The sequence below is a fragment of the Syngnathus leptorhynchus genome, chromosome 13 (assembly GCF_054491065.1).
Source record: "Syngnathus leptorhynchus isolate UIUO chromosome 13, UIUO_Slep, whole genome shotgun sequence".
Classification (NCBI taxonomy): domain Eukaryota; kingdom Metazoa; phylum Chordata; class Actinopteri; order Syngnathiformes; family Syngnathidae; genus Syngnathus; species Syngnathus leptorhynchus.
Window position 1 is genome coordinate 9,585,662 of NC_141207.1, and position 23,790 is coordinate 9,609,451.

Consider the following 23,790-nt stretch of genomic DNA (forward strand, 5'->3'; position numbering starts at 1 on the left):
TGAATTACAGTTTTCTTCCATTTATTTAACACAATGTGGCGTGCACAGCTGATAGAGTATCAACGTCTACTTCAGCTTCTTCTTGGGGCGAAGGTTGTTGGTGTGTCCACACTTCTTCTTACGGCAGTTGACGGCACGTGGGTGCAGACGGGCGTAGCACCTGAGAAGGTCAAACATATTCAAATAACCATTTTGGAGCAGAGTTGAACTTGTTAAAAGTCCAAATAGGGGAATTTCAGAACTTACTTGCGACAGATCATTTTGTCGCAGTTGTACTTCTGAGCCAGCTGTCTGAGGGAAGGCTCGATGATGCCGCCACGCAGACGCAGCACCAGATGAAGAGTGGATTCTATTAGAGAGCAATTATTATTATTATTAAGGTGAAGGCAATAGGAATTAGGCAAAGGTTTACAAGACTGTTACCTTTCTGGATGTTGTAATCAGACAAAGTGCGTCCATCCTCCAACTGTTTGCCAGCAAAGATCAGACGCTGCTGATCAGGGGGGATTCCTACAAACATTCAAAATCATTAGAAGAAAATTATAATATGAATCAATAAAATTCCGTACATGACGTATTCATTCGGACAATCGGGCTGATAAATAGTTCTTCAGAGATGCGTGCTCACCTTCCTTGTCTTGGATCTTTGCCTTGACATTTTCGATGGTGTCGCTGGGCTCGACCTCGAGGGTGATGGTCTTGCCCGTCAATGTCTTCACGAAGATCTGCATGTTTGCAGGCTGAGGGAGTTTTAGGAGAGAGACAGCGATGTTACCGCTAGCTTAGGAGCGAATCAACTCAAATCTCAGGTCTCCCGGCTTCTTCAATCTAACACGAAATTGGCGACTGACATACGTATCTTTGTTATTGTTAGTTGACGTTTTTTCTATGACACAGTCCAAAACCTTATGACAAAGCCGGCGTAAAGTTTGTAGCCTAGTCAGCTAAAGCTAACGTCGGGCCAAAGCTAGTTGTGCTAAGTGCTAACAGGGGCCTCGCCACATGCTGACTGCTAGCTAAAAACGATGACAACTCTAAGCCTTTACATTCGTACACTTTATTTTTTCACAATTCATACTACCATAAAGCTGTGATGGAATGATCAATATGTAGTTTGGGCACAATTAACGTTTATTTTGGTAACTTCGTTGGAGAAATTAGAATTGGACAAAAATTCAACCCACCAGCCGCTAGCTGAGCCTCAACGAAAAGAGACCGGAAAACGCCGTCACAGTAATACCTCACTTCCTCGGACCTCGTTTCCTCCAAAGTAAAATCTTATTCTTATTTTTTGGGGTCAAGATTTTGCCAGTTATGTCAGTGAATGACTGAAATATAGTTTATTAATATAGATTTAAAGGTTTAGTATTTGTACGACACGTGAGTATTATTGACGATTTTATACTTCTACTTGTACATGCTGTTCCTCGTAGTTGTTTTGAATGTTAAATTGGAGTGTTTTGCAACATTTTTCATATTATACAAATGAAATATCTGGTTGAGGGGGACTGTGACCATGGTCCTAAATGTGGAACATATTAGGCTGAAAAAATATATATTCAGCACACAACAGTGAGTTCCCATTCATACCAAATACAAACAAACATGGAGTATGATTTTTTCATTCAATAAAAAATGGGAAATACATGGAAAAACCAAACCATTTGGGGGCTTTTTTAATAATGCTTCTAAGTCATTTGAGGTATCCCAAGAAGAACCTAACCTTGTGGGATTTTCGAAAGTAGTTATAATATGTTAATTTTTCCCACGTTTCTAAGAAGTCCCTTGAACTGCACACTCTTTTCAGGTTTATATACACAGAACTTGACCTGGTTTATAATTAAATAAGCATTTCCAAAAAACATGCAATGAGCGTGGAGTGCAAAATTAGGCAATATGAAAGTCCAAGCTTTGCAGTTATGTGGTTTAAACATAAACCTCTTCTGAATTATTCAAAGGCATAGACTCTGTCCTGACTGTCCTACTTTAACCCTGTTGACACTGTCAACTTCAAGATGGTTGGTGTGTGTTTTGCAGAAAGGGTTATTGGCATGACTGAGATGACATCAGCCCAAAAAAACCATCCGTGTTGTCGTGCAAACATAGCCTTGACCTCAATATGCAAAAAACAAATCGTTGGCAAGCAAGTGTCATTATAAACAATGCATTTGAGAAGTTGCAGAAAGAAGCTAAACTCTCCGGACTAGCGAGCAACAATTGACACCTTCAAAATAAAAGCAAGCCGCAACCACATGCACTAGCAAATCAATGTTTTTACCACCAAATATTTTTTCTCACTCAGCGATCATTATAAATCAAGTTATTTTTAAATGTATATTTCAATTGGATCTGACGGTAAAAACAACCCATTGAACGAAAACTTAATATGAAACGACAAAACATTCCAATCAACTTCCTGCGTTCAGTGGGTGGGCGTGGCTCAAATGCGGCCATTGTGATTGGTGGAGGAATGAAACCGTTTCTGCTACTGGGTGCTCAAACCAAGCAGGCTTGTTATTTAAAGATTACTTACTGGCACTCGACACCGACAGTTGACTCAAGTTCTCTTCGAGAGGATTCCCCATGTACCGCTGGTGAGTAAGATTTGACAGCGTGACGGTGTAACAGCTGTCTGCATTTGTAACGCGTGAAGCAATTTCTCAATCCTGATTGGTTGAGACCTGACATTACCATGAAATCCTTCTTTTCACGATATGCATGATCCCATTTATTATTGCCCACCACGTGTCGAATGTATATTAATAACCGAGGCAATAATAGTTTGAAGACTTGATTTGTTTTTGCAGCGGTTTGAGCTCTACGGTTGAACGGTATAAAATAAGCAAGTAGGTCAATAAAAGTGGTTGGTATTTGCCATAAATGGGATGGATGATATTTTTAACCATTTCAAAACAACTGGACAGTATTCAATGTGCAAAATGAAACCCGCCTCTTTTATTTCCCTTCACACAGAAATGTCATTCAAGTTGAATCCAATTAAGTCTTTCAAACTGGAGCTGGATGGTGAGGGAGATGCTGCCTTCACTGGAGGAGAGGTGGTGTCGGGCCAAGTGGTGTTGGAGCTCCACCGGGACACCAAGGTGCACGCCATGAAGGTGCAGGGACGAGGTGTAGCTACGGCACACTGGCTGGAGAACCGTGGCATGAACTCCGTCTATAACGACTACACCTCCAGGTTTACCTACTTCAGGAAGAGGCAGCATCTGATCCGAGGTTAGTAAATGCAGAAATGCAAATTGGACGTCACGTAATCCTGCGAAGATGAGTGCTGTCCATCTTGATAAGGGATTTCTGACCCAGATTTGAGATTTTGACCTTTTACCCCATAATGTATTGACTGTCTAGTCACCTGACAATTAATCACTATCATTTGCAATTAGGCACTTAAAGCAGTAATTACCAATGTGCCGGGAGATCTCGTAAGGTGTTCTTCAGGAAATGACCCAGTTTCACTTGATTGGCCCAACAATTATTTACCGCAACTAATGTCCCTTTGTCTAACTAGCTGTGCCAGTAACTTATTATGACAGGCCCAACAATTAAATTCTCTAATGCTAATTAGATTTTGTAAAATCAGGAATGTGCCTTGTTTCAGTAAACACAAACTCCAGAGCAGCAGAAATACCTTTGGCATAATCAGTCCATCAGTCAATAAATGGTATCAAATTGATGAATACACAACTCTACAGATATGAAAGAGAAATTTAACCTGAGGTTCATATCACACCCAGTGAATAAACAGTAGATGGCAGTTAATGTTTCATCAAGTGTTTTCAAAACAGTGCAGTTTGGTTTGACCCCTTAGCCTGGTTAAACGGGCCCTCCATGTTCGAAAGATGAAGTAGTTTGTTGTTTTGCACCATCCATCACATTCTTCAGTGTTCTAATTCATAATTACATAGTTTATTTTTTTATCTATGACTTGAAGCCATCATTAATGACAGAGGAAGCTGATGTGCTTGAGATGGACTGCCTAGCGTGGGATGTCCAACTGCACTAACCCTCCTTAGCTGCAGGGTGAAACGTTAGCTTGCATAACATAAATAATGACTTTTCCAAAATGATGACTTTTTATTTTTTTTTCAATTAGCATTTGCTAGCTAACATGACCCAGTTTCAACACTAATAAGTCACTGCCAAGACAGTGTCAACAAATGACTGATGCAGGAAGCTGTTAACCTACCAGCAGGTGGCGTCACTAGCTTGAATTCTTAGCCCTGATGATCCAAAGATCTGTTTTCTTTATCATTTTACCTCATTCTGCTGGTGAGCTGGACCTTATCCCATCTGATTTTGGTCAAAAGTAGAGGTATTGCGTGAACTGGTCACCAATCAATTGCAGGGCACATATAGACAAACACTTAGATTGTCATCTGTGGGCAGTTTATTCAACATTAGTATTTAAATTTCTGGAAACGTACTGGTTCAAATTAATAATAGTGTTTTGTTTTAAGTCACATTGGTTAAAAGCCTGACCTCCATACTGTCTTAGTAGTTTGACACTTTCCACAAATAGATGTACTAAAGCGTAAAGGGCAGTTATAGTTTGGCAAAGAGTAGTGTAATGCTTCCTCAACTATTCTCACATTCAAACATCCCCAGCCAAGTTGTGCTCTGCAGCTAAGAACACTACATCCAACTGGACACTAGGTAGCAGTAAAGAGCTAACTCCCCACCCCAGTCAACTGAGGAGTAAACAACTTTGTTTTCCAAGAATCATTATTTTGCTTTCAAATTGATCAGGACTCAATTAAAGTGTGATTGAGTAACTCCCTGGGTGCAAAGGCTTTTCTTCAAATGTTCAGTGCCCTACTTTTTGCAATGCAGTCCAATCTTGGTCAAAAGGGCAGCAATGTTGCACAGCTTTTTGGTCAACCAAAGCAGCACGTGCAGCTCACCCTGCTGCTAAACCTCCATTCTTGTGTATCTAATCAAATCACTGTGCTTGGACAAGACAAGCTACAGTACTACATATCTCTCAAGTGTCCCTTATGAGAAAGAACTCTGAAGAGTCTTGCTAGAAAAGGCCTTTTATGAACAAATAGAAAGAAACAGGGCTAAGACTTTTGTTTCTGGAAATGTAGTTCATCAAGAGCAAATTCATAATTGTGTTTCAATACTGATTGAGAGTACTAGTAGTGCAGTTGTTGTTTGTTCAAAAGGACATGCGTCGTCCATACTTTAGTTTCGGAAGTGTGTGGTTTCTTGGCAGTTTGTCCCAAGTGTCAAACAAGAAGCGGCGTAAACAATTTTGGTCCAAGCCAGCCAGCATGGAAGTATTTTCCTCTTCTGGGAGTTTCTTGAGCTTTCTCTTCTGAGAACCTGGAACCGCCAATCATGATGATCAGACCTTGTTTTCCTCGCTGCAGCCTCCACACCCAGTCTGCATGTTTTCAATGCTGCGTTCAATGTCAATCAGGAAATGTGTAGATTATAGCCACAGTGATTTAAGTAGCAGAGTAGAATGAAGAAGTTGTTGATTTGAATGATGCATGATGGCCTTCCTTTGGCTTTTTTTATTTGTTTTATTTTTAGTCGTCAGTCTTTGTCTGGGCACATTTATGAAGCTGTTTATTTGTCTTTGTCTGGGCATGTTTTTTGTTTATGTTACTTCACTTTTGTTTTGTTAGCACACATCAGCGCTGACATCATGGGAGTATTTTGGTCCTTGGTTTTTGTCTGGGCTTGTTTTTGAAGCTGTATACTTCTCTTTGGTTGAATATGAAAGTTGAGTCATGTATTTTTGAAGTCAACATATTTTCATTTTGTTGCCCTGACTTTTTTCCAAGTCACTGATACAAACCACCATTTTCTTGATTAATACTGGATATAGTCTATTTGAGTAATTGTCCAGTATTAAAGTGTAGAATTACAGCTACCGACAAAATAGAAGTACTGAAAAGTCGTTGCGAAAGAGACGTACGTGAAGGCATCATCGCCAAGCCTTCATGCCTCTCTTGAGGCTTACATAATCGATCTCCAGGGTGGCCCCGCCCACTTTCTCCTCCTCCAAATAGGCCTCCAACCGAAACTGCAAAACAGTCTCAACTATCAACCAGCAAGCGCAACATCATCTCACTACGCCGAATAGGAATAACTTGAAACGAGTAGCAACAATGATTTTCGACAAGTTGAAAAAGTTGGACATCGTCTTCGACGCTCCGGACGTGGACTGTCCTCCCGTGTACAGCAGCGGGGACGTGGTGTCCGGCCGGGTGGTGCTGGAGCTCACCGGGGAGAGTCGCGTGGACTCACTGAAGCTCCACGCCGAAGGTTTTGCCAAAGTGCACTGGACCGAGTCCCGCTCGGCCGGCTCCAGCACAGCCTATACGCAGAACTATAGCGACGAGGTGGAATACTTGAACCGCAGAGAGGTGCTGCTGCAGGCAGGTCAGTCCTCAAGGTTGCATCCATCCATCCATTCATCCCCTCTGGGAGATCCACTCAAATCATTTGCATCACAATAGGAAGCCCGGGTGACCTCATGTCAAACAAACAGTTGCTTATTAAAAATGACTTTCAGGAGTATTGAAGATATTTCATTGAAGGTGCATTTGTTCAGTGTACATTTGCCAAATCTCCAAATGTGGCATCAAAAAGCTGTTGACATGTTGAATTGATCCTTTATAGAAGTTGACATTTGTGTTCATGAAGATTGAAGTCCCGATTGTCCCAATTCCATTTCATAGGAACCATTCTTTGTTACATGTTGTACTTCCTTGTTAGTGTAAACTTGTCGAAGTGAGCAAACATGGGCAGCAGTCTGAAAACAACTGTTGAAAGGAAAGTCTGCTTCTTATTTGGTTATTTCACCCCCAAATTTATTTGGCACACATTTTTTGTTCAGAACATAAAGCGGACTTTTTTTGTGTGTTGCACAGTGCTCAATTCTTTGTTCAACTTGTTTTGTTGCCCAACTGGGTTGCAAGCATCCATATCTTGTGCTTATTGTGTATGAAAGTAGTTTTGTGCAGATATTATGGAAACACATTTACCCATTCAAACCATCAATGGAATCTGACAGTCTAGGTATTGTAATGGAAATTAAATGGGAGCTTCCAGCAACAAAGGGGTAGTGAGTGTTAAACAAAAACACGTGTTTGTGGGCCTTCGCCGATACCAAGTGAGGGGGGGGGGGGCGCAGATCAGTTGAGGAGGGCTGGAGGAAAACATGTTCTCCGTCAGCACAATAGAGCGAGGAACCGCCTCTCGGAGCAAGCAGGCCAATGTGATTGTCAGGTCTTGTATGATTTTCTGCTCCTGTTTGATTTGTGTATGAATCTTGTCGGAGAATATATGGGTCTCAACCTTTAAAGCTTTACGACTAGTAAATGCCAAACCAGATGAACAAGTTTATGGAGGATCGACTTTTATCATAGTAGCTTCGGTTACTTGACTCGATTAGTTCCCTGCAACGTCTTTTCTGTAAACGAACGAAACACAACGGAATGGAGAATTGAGTCTAAAAAAAATTGTCTCGTTTTTTCTCCTTCAGATAATGGCGAAGTGACCATCCTTCCTGCTGGCAGACATGAATTTCCATTCAGCTTCCAGCTACCAGAAGAGACGCTGGTCACCTCCTTTGAGGGGAAACACGGCAGTATTCGTTATTGGGTCAAAGTCAAGCTGCATCGACCCTGGGCCACGGTCAGGAAGATCAAGAAGGAGTTTACTGTCATTGAGCCCATTGACATCAACACCCCGGCGCTACTGGTGAGCCACGTTCTTGCATTCAATGATTTCTAGTAATTTTTATTTTTTTTATTAACATTTTTTATATATTTTTTCATTTATTTTGTATTTTTTAGTACACTTGCTGATTTTTGTGTTGTTTTTTTTTAACTTATTTTTTTTATTTATTATTATTTTTAGTTTTTGAGTGCATTTGCCAATTTTTTTCTTTTTTATTATTCTTAGGCACCTCAGGCCGGAACGAAGGATAAGATGGCACGGACTTGGTACCGAAACTTTGGACAAGTGTCTGTTACTGCAAAGATTGACCGCAAAGGTTACACACCAGGTAAAGAACTAAACCGTTTATCACTCAAGTCACCTGATTTGCTAACCTAAGTGTTGACCATGAATACCTTTCCCCCTCCTCTTCCCACAGGCGAGGTCATCCCCGTTTTTGCCGAGTTTGACAATTCAACTTCTCGCTCGGTGGTGCCCAAAGCGTACATCACGCAAACTCAAACGTTCATCGCCCGCGGCACCATGAAGCAGAAATGCGCCGTGGTGGCCACGCTGAGCGGCGACGTGGTGGGCGCCAGGCGCAGAGAGACCTGGCACGGTCGCGCCATCAAGATCCCGCCCGTGGGGCCGTCCATTCTGCAGTGCCGCATCATCAAAGTGGAATACATGCTCAAGGTTAGCTCACTTGCCGGATCTCACACACACACACACACACACACACACACCTCGCTGCTCTTTTGGGTCTTCCCTGACCAGAATTCATCCCCCCCGCCAGGTGTGTGTCGACGTCCCGGGAACCTCCAAGCTGTTTCTGGAGCTGCCCTTGGTCATAGGCACCATCCCGCTCCATCCGTTTGGAAGCAGGACCTCCAGCGTCAGCAGCCAGTACAGCGTCAATCTGGAGTGGCTGCGGATGGCCATCCCGGAGCAGCCTGAGCGTAAGTTTCATTCACTTCAAATCATCTTGTCAAGTTCAATCAGTGCACTGACATGAAGTTTAATGCTTGTTAAACCAGAACGTGTCTCAAGGCCAACCCATAAAGACAATAACATACTTTTCTGATGAGATTTATTTATTGCTCAATGGGGAAAAAAAAGTCACGTGGGTTTAATCAATTGAAATGAGTCAGCCGATTCACGTTCGGACCTGTTCGAGTCAGATCGGTGGAATCATTTTGCCTGTTTTCCCCGCGCAGCTCCTCCGGAGTACAGCTCGGTGGTGGCGGAGGGAGAAGCAGAGCAGTGTGACGACAACAACAACGCGGCGACGGCGACACCACCGCCGCCGGCCGAAGATCTGAGCGGGATCCTCGAGCGGCCCCTCATGGCATTTGTGCAGGAGTTCCGCTTCCGACCTCCGCCTGTGTACAGTGAGGTGAGCCAAAGCCTCCGAACATTTTGAAATGGCGTTCATTACCAAATGAATACGAGAGAAAAAAACGAGACTTTGTCTTTGTTCCTCCAGGTTGACCCCAACCCTCAGCCTTTCCACATGAGGCCTCGCTGCATGACGTGCTGAACTGCAAGACCCTGCCTGAGTGTCAAGCAATTTAGATTCATCTCGTCAATCGAGAGATTGGGCCTATTCCTCCTCTTTGAAAAGTGGCCACCCGGACGTACCGGCAGTCACTGAGAGACTGCGGCGAGCGAGCGAGCGCCGCTGTCAAAGTTGCCGCCACTGCCGCCACTGCCGCCACCGGGCAGGGGGACTTCGAGACGGAGGAGCAACCCCCTGCTTTGTTTCCAATCTTTACGTGAACTCTTTACGGTTCTGCTAAAATGGAAGCGGCAGCGCTACATCAGTGATTTTTTTGTTTTGTTTTCTCTTTTAAAAAAAAAAAAAAAAAAGTCCTGATGGCAAGAGCTACAAAATCTGCCCGAACATCGATTCCGTTCACCTAAATGGAGATTTGAAGGAAGATGTTGAAGGGAGGTGAGCTCACTTGTATCGGCTGCTTCAAAGTGTCAAGTGCCTTGTTGTAAATTGACATTTTTTTTTTTACAATCATACTGTCATCTGTAGAGAGAAGTGCGATTATTGTTGCCAGTGCCTGTGATGGTTTTCACCATGCACATACTGTAAACAAAGATCTTTTATGCATGCAGTCAAGAAAAAAAAGAAAGACGCAAAAGGGAAAACTTAAACACGTGGTTAAAGAGGAAGTGAAGAAAGATAGAACAAAAACTGTTGTATTGCGCAACGTGCACGTGTCAGATAGCGGGTGCTGAGTTTTCTTTGCACAAAGCAGAAACAAAATGGGCTGTTTGTTTATGAAAGTGCACAAGACCTCGGTGTTAAGCTCCTCGAGCTGATCATAAAAAGTGGTGTGCTTGCAAGCGTTTGATGGGAGCCAGATGCAGACCAGACGTAAAACGAGCTTTAATCTGGAGATGCCTCTGGAGTGTATGGACAAAGAACATTCCAAAACCTGACTCTGGGATTTTGATTTTTCTTCAATTTCCCCCCAAATTTTTTTTAAAAAGTCTTCAGGTTCAGCTGTGTCATGCATGAAAAATGCAATGAATGTATTTTTATACAATGTTAAATCACAATCTCGCCAAAGTTTTTCAAATAAACAATACCGAATCAAAAACGCTTGCACCTTTTTTCAACTGTTGCATGTGAGTCAAATGGTACATGGTGTTCAGTGAGTCAAAAATATATTCTTGCCAGAGGCACTGCTCACTGGAAGCAAGCCACACCCAGGCGGATCAAAACAACAATTACAGGCCAAAGTTGTGCCAGTGACACTTCACAAAACCACTTGCAGCTAGCCGTGGCCGCTAAGCCTCGTGCTTTGTAAAAATGTGGATTTCATTTCCTCTTGGACTATTTGTTCTGCCTCAACATTGATCCCGGTTATTTTTATCATGCGTAAACATATCGTACACACCGCCGCTCACTGATTTGTACACCGTGTTACGGCTTGGGACAGAGTTACAGAAACTCTAGAAGGTTTAAAAGTAGTGGTGGCAAAGTACAAATTGTTTGCTTTGATACCTGAAAAAAAATGGAGAGGTCTTAGGTCTTATTAGGCAAAAAATGACAAAGCAATAGTTTTAGTGACAAAAAAATGTATTTATTGGGGAATCCTAAAAAATATTAGGCATACAGCTAAGGTGTATTTTTCATTATTACTCAGTTTCTAATGTGTCAGAAGAATACATTTCACAAAGCACAAATGAAACACAGTTTGCTGCAAAAAATGACAATCACTTTACATCTTGAAGTGTTGAGTAGTGATGTGCAATCATGGTCAAAGCTTAACAGAAAGTGAAAAGTGCCACACCCGCCCTTACCCCCACTTTCTGATTGGCTGGTTGATCTGTAACGTCACACGGACACTCCATTAGGTACACCGCCATTTTCAGGTGTACAATAACAGGCCACTTCATTAGGGAAAAATCATGGTCAAAAGTTAACAAAAAGTGAAAAGTGCCACACCCGCCCTCACCCCCACTTTCTGATTGGCTGGTTGAGCTGTGACGTCACACGGACACAGGTGTACCGAATCACTTCATTAGGGAAAAAGTTGAAGTGAAAGTGAAAAGTGCCACACCCGCCCTCACCCCCACTTTCTGATTGGCTGGTTGATCTGTGACGTCACTCGGACACTCTATTAGGTACACCGCCATTTTCAGGTGTACCTAATAACAGGCCACTTCATTAGGGAAAAATCATGGTCAAAGTTTAATTGAAAGTGCCACACCCGCCCTCACCCCCACTTTCTGATTGGCTGGTTGAACTGTGACGTCACGCGGACAGGTGTACCGAATCACTTCATTAGGGAAAAAGTTGAAGTGAAAGTGAAAAGTGCCACACCCGCCCTCACCCCCACTTTCTGATTGGCTGGTTGATCTGTGACGTCACTTGGACACTCTATTAGGTACACCGCCATTTTCAGGTGTACCTAATAACAGGCCACTTCATTAGGGAAAAATCATGGCCGAAGCTTAAGTGAAAGTGAAGTGCCACACCCGCCCTCACCCCCACTTTCTGATTGGCTGGTTGATCTGTGACGTCATTCGGACACTCCATTAGGTACACCGCCATTTTCAGGTGTACCTAATAACAGGCCACTTCATTAGGGAAAAATCATGGTCAAAGCTTAACTGAAAGTGAAAAGACAAGTTTTAACATAAATGTTTATTCAAAAATAATAACTGCTCCATAAACAGACAACTCAAGGATATTTGCTTTCAAGCTTCCTCTTTTTTTTTTTTTCCAACTAAACTCCAACTATCTTATCGCGTTCCTATTGGATTAACTTTAATGTGGCTGTCAATAAACGGGAACACAACACATAGTGTCAAGGTTGTGGGGAAGTTGACTTGTTCTTCTTCTGTTGTATTGCACATTCCATCCCCATCAAAACATGGCTGGAAGGAGCTGTGGGAGACAAACCAAAACAAGGCGCACTTTGCCAGACTAACCAGAGAAGGCCCGTTCATTGCTTGTGAACAATAACACCAACAAACAAGAACTTTGTTTACTTGCTCATATAAGACAGTACTTTAATTCACTGAGTATCGAAAAGTCTAAGAGGCATTTTGCTCACTCTTCTTAAAATATTCCCGCAAGTCGTCTCTGTTCTGAATGTAATGAATAGGACATTCATGAATGCCTGCTATGAATTATTCTTTTGATGTGAAGGCCAAGAAGATGATCGGAGCAATAAAAGGGTCTCATGCAGACGCCCACTGAAAGCGCTCGGCGAGCAGGCGCTGTGACGTCACCATGTTGTTGACTCCGAAGAGATGTGGGGGGATCGACTTCCACTTCATCCTCCCCGTTTAAAGACTTCATGGAAATCGGCGAAACTTCAGAGAATACTCACCACACTGTGAGATGTTCACTAGGAAGTTCTGAAAGGGAGGAGAAGAAAAATCTTATCATAAACAACATGGTGAAATAACCCTAAAAATGAGTTCTTTGTTTTGAAAGTTGTCCGTTTTGAAAAATGCATTCATTGTTGCCAGATTGCTGCCTTATGTTGTTGACAAAAAAAAGGACTCCCTTTGTTTTCAGCATGCTTTGTTTGCCACTCTTGCATGATGATTTGAAACTGATAGAACAAATGGCAGAGTTCGCTGGACAACGGCGTCACTCAAATGTGATTTTTGGAGATAATAAAAGCAAAGAGAATAAAACAATGGAAAAAACCAAGGCTCAAATCAACACCTGCCATTTCAAGCAGTCATCATTTAATTGTCTTGGCAGGCGAGCGAGACAGTTTTTTTTGGACTAGCAGCGAGCAGAACGAGTCCACCAACTCCTTAAATGAGCAGGGTGCCATCACAAACATAGAAGACCATGTATGCAGGAATGCATCTTTCATCTTTAACGCTGTGAAGAAGAAAAAAAAGATCTGTGTCATATTTCAGTGTGACAAATCTCAGGGACATTTCTGAAGCAAGGGTAAAATCACTTAGCTGTGTGAATGTATTCCCCGAGTGTTATTTACGTAGAAAGCATAGCAAGTTGATTTCCCCTCCCTTGCACGTGGTGAGGATGTTTGGATGGGTCCACTGGCGGCACTCCAGGTCTGGAACGAGAAACCCACTGGCCCATTATGTGACAAACATGATAGCGGCGCGGAGGAATTTATTTTTTGGGGCAACGGTGTAAGATTAGCACACAGTCTTGAGGCAGAGCATGAAGAAAACAATAGCGGAGGTAAGCCGGTGAGAGGAGCAACTTTGGATTGCGCAATCGGTCTTCACTAGCACAAAAGGAACACTATGTTCAAGGGGAAAAAAATGTGTGTCGCTTATTGTATAGAGTTACAGTAAGAGCATCGCACGTACAAGTTTCTCGAAGCAGACTGTCGTGTTTTTTTTTTTTTGTTGGCAAATTACAATGTTGCCAAGGTCAATCCATCTTCCACAGAAGAGTAACTTCAAATTGAAATCATTATCAAATCTTATCACAGTGGACGTGTCAAAGTGCCATTCTTAAGTTTGTCACGACGTCCATGCAGGACCTAACTTTCAGTTTTCCATTCTGTATTGAAAGTAATTGCAAGCTTGACCTTTGAATCATTTTCAGCGCCATTTATGACAGGAGGAAAAGTCCCCAATCTGACGTCACTTTTATGGCTAAGTAAACAACGGCTAAGCGAGGGAAGAACCCTCAAGTAAACAGAGCTGCTGATTTTCGTTCACTTGATTTATTGCCAAATTGTATTTCAAATATAAGCGATGCAAGGTGAAATAGCCAGAAAATAGATAAGTGGCTATGCACATTTCGTGGAAACGGGCCCCATGTAGCAAGAGCCTAAGTAAGTCAAGGCTTCCTCGTCACACCACATTGGCAAGTCTGGTATGTGGAAATTGAGAAAAGAAGAAAAAGCAGAGCGCTGGAGTGTTTTTCTTCTTGCCATTGGCTCGTGTGGAGTCACGTCAAGGAGGCGGGGGCTTCCCTCTCTCATGACTTGCTTTTTAAACATGCACGTGGCGTCGTGCACGTGGGCCTCAGCGTTAAGTTTGTCTGGCCAACTTTCGAACGTCGGTGTCAGGTTGAGCAGGGAGCGTTGCAGCATGTTTACGCAGCAAATAGTGACTTCAGGGCAATTGGGTTACTTTGCACCTTGGATGAAGGTTTCCTAGAATTCAACTGTCTTTGCTTCTGTCAAGGCATGTTTGTCACATGACTGGGAGGAACGGTTCGTCCAGCTGCAAGATACATTGCAGTGTCTCAAGGCAATGGAGTTTTTCAAGTCATTCAATGTCTTCAAAGAACCAAGACAATCAAAAGTAACAGAAAACTTAAATATATTAAATATAGAAACAAATGTCACTGTTTTCAGTCCCAATCTAAAATTGTACAGTAGGCCGGGTGGACACGTGAGGATGGGAATGATTGCACCTAGCCAACAGGCTAACATCACCTAGCCAACATGCTAACATCAACTTTATCTTGTTCTTTTATTGTCTTGTTTCACAAAACTGCTACGTGTATAGATAGGTAGATAGATAGATAGATAGATAGATAGATAGATAGATAGATAGATAGATAGATAGATAGATAGATAGATAGATAGATAGATAGATAGATAGATAGATAGATAGATAGATAGATAGATAGATAGATAGATAGATAGATAGATAGATAGATAGATAGATAGATAGATAGATAGATAGATAGATAGATAGATAGATAGATAGATAGATAGATAGATAGATAGATAGATAGATAGATAGATAGATAGATAGATAGATAGATAGATAGATAGATAGTCAGGACTTCTTTTTAAATTCATTACTGATTACACAGCCCGCTGTTTCCAGAATTATCGGAAAGAAAAGTATTTATGGTCACGCTTAACTGAACCCCTGAAGTCAGATGTACTCTCATGCTTTTATGTGCCCAATCTCGGGCGTTATAAAGTTGACTGGTGTGTGAAATTCAAAGCGGAAGGAAACAGGCAGAGCCCAAGAGAAAGAAAGCTAATTTGTTTGCGGAGGATTTAAATATAGCCTTTATTACCGTTTCCCAGTCCGGGGCTCTAAAGTCACGTGATTTACACACATCACGAGCAAACAACACATTTATAGATACAGAACATGTGCTCTGAATTGTTATTAAAAAAAAAAAAAAGCGATATAAAATTGTCTTGTAATTTATCATCACAACATTTAAGAAATTCTGTCTTGTGGCCTTTTCTTGGCCAAATGTTGTTCAAGTGGTATAAAGATTAAAAAAAAAAAGAAAAATATGCGGCTACTATTTGGCAGATCAAATTTGCTATTGTTATGTTCATCTTGCTGATGTCAGTGGAAACATAGCCTGTGGTTGTTCTCATGTTTTCATTTGCAACAGTTTCATTTCATAAAAGGCTGTCATGTGACTGCATGAGACTCTCGCCATTGCTGCAAATATTCAGAGTAGAAAATCAAGGTGGCCCTCCATAGCTGATGAAATCAACAGTAACAGACATGCCCAGTCATCTCACAACATGTCACATAAAGTAGTGACTGAGCAAAGGCCTCCTGAAACACAAACCCCCCAAAAAATGGTATCATCCTAATTAAATGAAAGGTGGGGCTATGGAGGCTTATTCGGATTCTTCTCTAGGCTACAGCTGAGTCACTTTGTTGATAAAAAGCACCAATAAATCATTTGATTTAGTGCTTTTGTCTGGATTAGATCCAAAATTAAATGGCTCCGCACAATTGCATCAAGTAGATGTTGAAATGTTGCTCACAGACACTCATTGATTTACTTCTACTACTCCACTTCGTCATAAACAATTGTAAAAGGAGAGCGAGTATAGCAAGCACTGTTAAAAAAGGAATAAATAAAACAGCTGTAAAATAACTAAATAAATAAATAAAATAGAATGAAAAACCAGGATGAAAAATAACATCAATTAAAAAAAACATACAATAAACAAAAATATGTTATAACTGCAAAAATGAAGTTCAAATTCTGCACGACTATGCTTCAGGTGTTTTCTCCCCCCCCCTATTGACACGTGCGGACTTGCTGATTTCCATTCTTGGCTCACACACTATTGGACATTTAGCGTGTGGATGTGACTTGGTGGGGACCACAAGCATCCCGGGCCCCTAGCTAGCATCTCACAGCATAATGCTACTTCAGAGGAGCTTTCCGCTGCTTCCAAGTCAGAGGGCAACAAAACAGGCATCTGTCCTGTGAGGGGAAGCTGAGAGGCCAAACCTTACGGCCCTGTTTTTTCTCTTTCTCTTTCAACTCTGCACAAAAACACGAGATGGATCTTTCCAACTTTAAAACCAGTTGAGCAAGCTGCTTGTTGAAAATGTCCAAAACACATTCTATTGACGTGACTCAATTATTTCATAATTAATTTTGTTTTGAACACAGGGGATTTCTTTGAATTGCAGTATGCATGGTTCCATTTTCAAATGAAATCACCATCAGCTAAATAGTCCAAATAGGGCTGCTCATTATCTCATAATAAAAATCACCATTATTCAAATTATTCTGAATTTTTTTTTGGGGGGGGGGGGGTCAAAATAAGAAAATGTTGAAACATGTAAAAGCTATTCAGACAAATACATTTCTTTGACACACTATAATTACGAAAGCTCTTTCTGGACCAGACAAAATGCTTAAAAACTAAGACAGCCAAAAACATTGGGCCTGCTAGACTGGTGACTTTTTGTGCAAAACAGATTTGAGCCGTCACGCATCCCATGGGAGACGCATTGGAATCCCACGGGGCCCCCTCCTGGCTCCCCCCCTCCTGGCTCCCTCCGTCCTGGCTCCCTCCCTCCTCTCTTAAGTCTAAATCTGAAGTCAAAAGTACAGCTGGGAAGGTCATATGGTCACCCTGCTGATGGAGTCCCATGTCCAGGTCGCATTAGGAAAGGCCAGGGGCTGTTGACGTTCTTACAATCCATCCATTTTTGGAGGGCACAGTGAGCAGCATTCAAACAAAACCAAACCAGTCTGTCCTGAGAAATAAAACAACCAAAAATGGCCCTCAAGTGTTTGTGACTTTTGCATGTCACCATAGAAGAGTTACCTGGCTGCATAATTCAGCTCCTTTGTGTAGATGAGGTCAAAAAAACAATGTCTGTGTCTGATAAACACAGATGTCAACGTTTGATTTTCCCATAATACAAAACTGTCAAGATGACTTTATTTGTACGCATGACTCTTCAGCATTAGCGAGGAGTAAACATGACCGTCTTGTATTTTGCTGCCAATTCTTGGTAGGGCCACCAGAGTTATGCGGGCTTGCATCTGCATTACATTATAAACCCGTCATTTACTTGTCAAATGCATAGAAAAACATCGGATATATGGAAAACAGCTAGGAGGGAAGTCTGAAGTCACGCAACGCTGTAACGCGAGACAACTATTATGAAACCGATAGCAAAAAAACAACCACCATGATGCTTTACCAGGAAAGTAGCAAGAGGGAAAACATAAGCTGTAAGAATCAAGTCGGCCATATTTATTTGCCACTGTGCGCACACAAAGGAATCTTTTGGACTATCGAATCTAATGTGAGCTCTGATCTGAATTGTGATAAAGTGGAGAAAACAATCAAAGACTGATGCTGGCTGGCTGGCTGGCTTGAATGCACGAAGGAAAGAAAACAACGCAGTCAGAACATACTGTTCTCGTGCTGACACGAGAGAACATCCTGCCCATGAAAGCTCTCACCCATCATAAACAATCTATAGCTGAACGGATTCAGAAATGTTTCTTCATACAAACATTGGAAGTCCTTTAAAAGTTGGAAAGATGTGACAGCCACACACTTGCATGCATTGAATGGATATTTTGTGCATATTAATAGCAAAACGTACAGTATGCATGCAACAAGTGTCACATTTACAGTTTAATATACAAGAGTGTGACAGGCAAGCGTCAACTGCTTTTTAAATACCAGGCTAGTATTAGTTGACCCCCCACACACACACATACAGACTTCCTCTGTTCATCCCCAGCTGTGCTGAAGTATAATAACATATGGAGGATGTGCATGCATGCTACTGTGTTTTTGTTTCTTGAGTTTAACTTCTGATAATCAAAAGCAATGTAACAAAAAGTTTCGCTCGAGCAAGATGTTATTCTGTTGACATTTCTTCGTAGAGCTGTTTTTCTCTTTAACGTGACGGACGTGAGGAGGAAGATGACCTTTGCAAAAAGAAAAAAAAGTAGACAAACTGGCTCGGGGATTTAAAAACAAAAGGGAAATGAAACTCAAGTGTTTGCGTGCGAGCGCATGTCTGCTGCAGGGACAGCTGCTGAACGTCAACATACTTCTCATTGGCTGAGCTGTTGTCAAGCAAATTTAACACACACAAAAAAATAAAAAAAAATCGACGCTCAGCCAATGATAACCAAGCGAGAAGTTCCCCCGGACTTTACCACAGCACTTTTTCTGTGGTGGTGACATCACATGGTCTTTAAAGAGCGGCAGAAACGCAATCGAACACATACCCAATGTCCCACATTTGATTGACAGGTGCCCTACATGCAGCTTTTCATTCAAAGGTAACAATTAAATACTGAGACATGTTCCAACATTGAAATCGTCGTCCAGCCAGTTCTTCTTACACGTACAGTATCGAGTAGTTTTCCATTCCCATCTTTGCAAACTATGATCCGTCACCACCACAATCATGTTAAATTAACAAGAAATCTGCAAGGGCACAGTATCAGCTCTTTCATTGGATTACATTTGACAGGGTACCTAATGAAGTGGCCTATGAGGGCTTCATTTAGGCCACGCTAATCAAATTGCTTTGTGAAATGTGATTTATCCATAACAAAAGAGAAATGATGGAGTCCAATTTATGTTTTTGCGTCACAACAGTACTTTTCTGAAAGTATGTTAACAGGAGGGAAATGACATGACCTACTGCGCCCGAGTGGCACAACAAACTCATCAGCTGCTTCACACGTTCTATTCTTAATGATTTATGTTTCTCGAGAAAATGAGACCGCCAATACTCAATACTCAACACATTTTCCATTTTAATTTTGACTAACTCCTGACTACTTTCATTCTTATCTCATGACCCCATGAATCTTTTAGTCGGGGTTTTTTCTTGCAAAACTTTATTAATTGATTGATTAATTGATTGATTGATTAATTGATTGATTGACAGCCATACGTGTGGATGATAGTGGTACATTCTAATGTTTTTTTTGGAGTTAAAGCTGTTTTGTGTCAGACAACATTCAGGTTCTGTAGCTGTGTTTTGTGCAAGTCGTGATAACATCAGCTGCTGCTTTGCACAACTGCACTAGTCCAGCACAAAACCACACAAAAGTGCTTCCTGTGCTCCATGTGTTTGTATCCTTGCCTTATCTAAGTAAGTATGTCCTGGACCTGGAGGAAATGTATGGACAAAGCTTCACTCTCACTCGCAGGCGTACACTTTTATAATTGTTTGCAGATGGAAAAAAAAAAAAAGTGGTGTTAATGCACAGACCAACTATCACCCACTTTTCAAATTGAGGTCAGGGCTTTTCCACTTCAGTCCTGTAGATGGCATTCATGTATGTTGTCAATCGTCAAAGATGGCCATCTGCAAAAAAACAAAACAAAACAAAACCTTGTCATTTGTGCCCAAAAGATACAGGCAGATGAGAAGCCTTCAACAAGGGAAAGGGCCAACTCCCAGTCCGATTTTCTTCCCACAGTGCGTGCCCAGCTTGATTGGCCTCTTCCATTCCCATAGGTGGAGCAAAACCTCCTTTTAGCCTCTTGCTGTTTAGTTTATAACCATTGAGCCACGAAGCCCTCAAATAGATAAACAAATCTTCAACGTACGACTATGAGAGTATGATGGACCCGAAGCATCTTTGTGTGAAGACGACTTTAATGACGACGTTCATGCAGAATTTGCCTTCGCGGGCCACATCAAATGATGCGACGGGCCCTATCTGGCTCCCCGGGCCTTGACTTTGACACCGATGCATGAAACACTAAATCCAGACACAATAGGCAAGCTCTCATAAGCACGTGAGTGTGTGTGGAGGAAGAAGTAAGAGGAAGAAGGAGGCGTCGGCGCTGGCTAGCTCCGGTTTGTGCTGCTTCTCACTGGCTTGGCCCCTCAGTGAGGCTGCGAGGTGAGCAGGAGGCTACCAGGATTTAGGGCCCAAGTGTCCTATAAAGTTCTCACCAGGCTGGCCCGTTATGCTGTCAGCATAAAGGGAGCTGGTGCATCACACTCGGCTCAAGCCAGATCCTCCAGTGTCATCTTTGCAACATACTGCTGTCGTTTCGTCGCCATTGGCTGACTCATCTGCTCTCGGTTGCAAATGGCACCAAGTTCTATTGGGCTTTGCCCCCCCCCCCACCTCCAGGCACCCCATAAGAGGCCATCTGAGCAGCATGACCCTTGAGCTTTATGCTTGTAAGGTTTGATGGCTGCAGATCAACTTCTCTCTTGGTAGGCACCTTACTCTATTTGGGTCCAGAAAGTTAAAAATCCTTTCACTGTCATTGGAAGGTCACATGGTCACATGCTTGTTTGAGTCAAGATACCAAAAAGCCAAATTGTGGCAGGGTTTTTACTTTCTGGGTCTGGATTCTTCATCTTCGAAAGGAACAACCACATCAGCAAGAGTCAACGGAATCTTTGGTGCCACCTAGAACATTTTGCTTAACAGTAATTTTTTTTTTTTTTTGCTCACCTTCTGAAAAAGACATCGCCAGCGCACTAATGAAGACACGAAACCACAATGGTGTCTCGCTCTGGCCAACATGCAGCTATGTGGAGATGAGCCCAACTCCATCTAATTTAGTGTCCCAGTGATTTGCATGGAAAACATGACGCAGATATTCAATTACAGGAGTTTCAGCGTGACCCGTATTTGCTCGGAGTTCCCATCTTGTGACGAAATGATTGAAACGTGACTGAGGTGTTTTGCAATGGAAAATAAAAGTGCTACAGCCTCACCCTTGTCAAGGTGCAAATGATTTTCAACTGCGCTTGAAGGAGAGACTTTGCCAAAATGCTTCATGACTTGGATCAGGCGGCAGGGCGGATTTGGATTGAGATTTGAAGGGGGCATTTGATTTTTATGACTATTCATCAAATGAGTCATGTGAGCTGGTTCATATCCATGGACATTTGCAGCCTGAGGGATTTTCTGCTTGGAAACTGGCCTCTTTCTCATATCGCTTGGAATCTTACCACACTCAGATATGAATGATATAGTAGTCAAATAGTCAATTGGTGAAAAGGTGAAAATGGATGACAAAACTTTGTTAAACTTGCATGTGTTTTTGGAAAAAGAAATGAATAAGCAGTATGAGACACTCATCTCTGCTGCAATGGCAAAGATGCTTGGAGCTGTAAAATATATTAATAGTATGTGCGTGTGATCTAGGCTGAAAGTAGAACAAGGTTTAGTATGAAAATAATTTTCGGATTTGCCAACAGGCTGCGTCCACTAATAGCAGCAGTTCTCATGATGTCTGGGACCGGGGGCCAGCTCGACCTCGCCAACCTGCTGCTCGCTCGCACACTTTAGGATGCGTCACCGGCCCTCCAGGCCCGGAGTTGCCTACCCGTAACGGGAGCCTGCTTTCGTCTTAGAAATGAGAGTCGTCCTAGTTATTGCACTGATCAACGAGATCCGGGATTTGTCATTATCTGAAAAGCACCATACTCGATACGCTGATGCGCTTTCACTCACGTGTGTTTCGGAATGGCGCCGTTTGATGGTTCCGATCCGGGCTGCGTGCAGCGTGCGTGCTCTCCACCGCCCCAGACGCTCTTGTGAAACTTTCTAGGAAGCACAGAATGTATAAATAGATTAAGGGCAACCTAAATAGGCTCATAGTAGCACAGAGTCCTTGCAAAAGTATGAAGGGCATGCGTGCGAGATCATCCGTGCATTTGACAGAGGTCAGAGGTCAACTTGTGATTGAGAGAGAGAGAGAGAGAGAGAGAGAGAGAGAGAGAGAGAGAGAGAGAGAGAGAGAGAGAGAGAGAGAGAGAGAGAGAGAGAGAGAGAGAGAGAGAGAGAAGAGGGCAGGATGAGGAACGTGAGGAGGGGCACGCATGCAGCCCACACTGGATCAGACCGGTTCTGCTACCACTCACCGGCACTCCTACCCTCCTTCTCCTTCCTTGTCTCCAGTTTCCTGTCTTCATTGTCTGGGCAGCACATAAAAAAAAAAAAAAAAAAAAAAAAAAAAAAGCGATAACTGATTTACTGAATAATTCTTGTGCACAATCTTGAATGTTTTTTTGTTTGTTTTTCTCCCATCTAAATGCAGTTCTTATCAAGTTTGAAACTGCTCCACGCCTTGTCCAGATTGTTTGATGGGCCAAACAAACTTTGGCATCTGCAGCCTTGCTCATCTACTTAATTGAAAAGATTTTTGATGGTCCTTATTTGTGGGCTCTTGTGACCCAGTTTGCACGCACAAACACGCAGCTCTGATGTCAGCGAGAAATCCAATAGCTCCCCTTTCTAATTAAGGCTTGTTTACAATCCATGAGATAGCGAGCACATTGTGAGGAGCAGAAAACAAATTGTAGCATCCATCATTTCATTAGCATTTATCACACTGTACTGCTTCCCCGCACATTCAGCCAGCTGTTTTTTTTTCTCTCTCTCTCTCTCTCTCTCTCTCTCTCTCTCTCTCTCTCTCCTACGTTTCCATATTGAGTTGTTTTTCAGAAGTTGGCTGCTCGAATGCGAGTCACGCACGTGCAGGGCAGTCATAAATCTGCATGTCCAACTTCCATGCTGAGTCAGAAAGTTGTTATGCGCAGCATAAGGGATTCTGTTTACATTGACTTTGCTATGCAGAGAGGCTTGTCACGCTCACATAAACAAACCTTCCACTTTAACATTCAAGTGGACTTCACGGTCTATTTTTTTTCAAGGCCATATGGTGTAAAATAAGGCAGTGAGCTTTTGTTGGAAGAAGGTGTGACTGTGACAAATCCAGCTTGAAGAGGATCTCGTTCCTGTTGTAAAATGGATCAGGCAGAACTGTGAAGATCATGTGCAGCAGCAATGGGAGGAATCTGCAAAACATCTGAAATATCAGGAGCACAACAACACAATGGACTCCCATCACTTTTTAGATTGCACATTCAGCCATTGGGTCATTACCAGCACTTGGATTGCTTCCATCTGGGTGTAATGATGACCATCAGATGGCAGCTATGTATGGTCCAGACATGGCACAGAACATTACGTTCTGTCTGCCTTGCAGCTGCCAGAACCAAAGTAAAGCAAGAATGTCTCATTCATGCTTTGTTGCCTGATTCTGGCCTCTCGAATGTGAATGGATATGCTTCAAATATATGAGCAAGACCCTTGGGGTGTATACGTTTGACACTTTTGAAGTTTTTTTTAAATTATTTTTTTATTATAACGTTGTATCAATAATAAACTATTGTAAAGATATGTGCAAAAACTCATTTCACTATTCATTCTCACTTGAGAAAAAAAGTGAGGCACATTTTAGAAGTCTGCAATTCTCAGCACGATAGTAGAGCTCTCTCTAGTGGACATACCGTTATAGTGTACATTGCACGACGTAAGCACAAACCACGCTCGGCTGCCTTTCTATATTTGCAAAATTAAGAATTGACAAG

The 23,790-nt window shown here is 42.2% G+C and overlaps 2 protein-coding genes and 1 long non-coding RNA gene across 7 annotated transcripts; 1 reads left to right on the plus strand and 2 right to left on the minus strand.

The window, feature by feature from the left end:
- Nucleotides 1–4: 4 nt before the first annotated feature.
- uba52 (ubiquitin A-52 residue ribosomal protein fusion product 1) lies at nt 5–1,304 on the minus strand. The gene is made up of 5 exons (XM_085927178.1): nt 1,185–1,304; nt 629–740; nt 424–510; nt 247–349; nt 5–160 (listed from the first exon to the last, which is right to left on the minus strand). The coding sequence occupies exons 2-5, from the start codon at nt 729–731 to the stop codon at nt 67–69; spliced, it is 387 nt and encodes a 128-aa protein (XP_085783304.1). The 5' UTR covers nt 732–740; nt 1,185–1,304; the 3' UTR covers nt 5–66.
- On the plus strand, nt 1,012–10,307 carry arrdc2 (arrestin domain containing 2). Of its 3 annotated transcripts, none has more exons than XM_085927177.1 (8): nt 1,012–1,270; nt 2,974–3,234; nt 7,517–7,734; nt 7,939–8,041; nt 8,132–8,388; nt 8,489–8,651; nt 8,910–9,088; nt 9,179–10,307. In XM_085927177.1, exons 2-8 carry the CDS (start codon nt 2,976–2,978, stop codon nt 9,230–9,232), a joined length of 1,233 nt encoding a protein of 410 aa, XP_085783303.1. In that variant the 5' UTR covers nt 1,012–1,270; nt 2,974–2,975; the 3' UTR covers nt 9,233–10,307. The 3 variants fall into 3 exon arrangements, with proteins under 3 accessions (XP_085783303.1, XP_085783301.1, XP_085783302.1); XM_085927175.1 differs by lacking the exon at nt 1,012–1,270 and adding an exon at nt 2,458–2,594; XM_085927176.1 differs by lacking the exons at nt 1,012–1,270; nt 2,974–3,234 and adding an exon at nt 5,637–6,411.
- Nucleotides 10,308–11,885: 1,578 nt separating this feature from the next.
- On the minus strand, nt 11,886–22,334 carry LOC147047616 (uncharacterized). Of its 3 annotated transcripts, XR_015068003.1 has the most exons (6): nt 22,279–22,334; nt 21,869–21,961; nt 19,668–19,749; nt 13,179–13,259; nt 12,900–13,060; nt 11,886–12,579 (listed from the first exon to the last, which is right to left on the minus strand). It is a non-coding gene; the product is annotated as an uncharacterized LOC147047616 (long non-coding RNA). The 3 variants fall into 3 exon arrangements; XR_015068001.1 differs by having other exon boundaries at nt 12,900–13,259; XR_015068002.1 differs by having other exon boundaries at nt 12,896–13,259.
- Between the last annotated feature and the right edge of the window lie 1,456 nt (nt 22,335–23,790).

Excerpts from the sequence above, each read along its gene's own strand:
- uba52 (XM_085927178.1), bottom strand. The coding sequence starts at position 731 with ATGCAGATCTTCGTGAAGACATTGACGGGCAAGACCATCACCCTCGAG. Across the intron at positions 350-423 it reads TGATTACAACATCCAGAAAG|AATCCACTCTTCATCTGGTG; the intron begins GTAACAGTCTTG and ends GCTCTCTAATAG. Across the intron at positions 161-246 it reads GACAAAATGATCTGTCGCAA|GTGCTACGCCCGTCTGCACC; the intron begins GTAAGTTCTGAA and ends TGACCTTCTCAG.
- arrdc2 (XM_085927175.1), top strand. The coding sequence starts at position 2,471 with ATGAAACCGTTTCTGCTACTGGGTGCTCAAACCAAGCAGGCTTGTTAT. Across the intron at positions 2,595-2,973 it reads GGATTCCCCATGTACCGCTG|AAATGTCATTCAAGTTGAAT; the intron begins GTGAGTAAGATT and ends CCCTTCACACAG. Across the intron at positions 9,089-9,178 it reads CTCCGCCTGTGTACAGTGAG|GTTGACCCCAACCCTCAGCC; the intron begins GTGAGCCAAAGC and ends TTGTTCCTCCAG.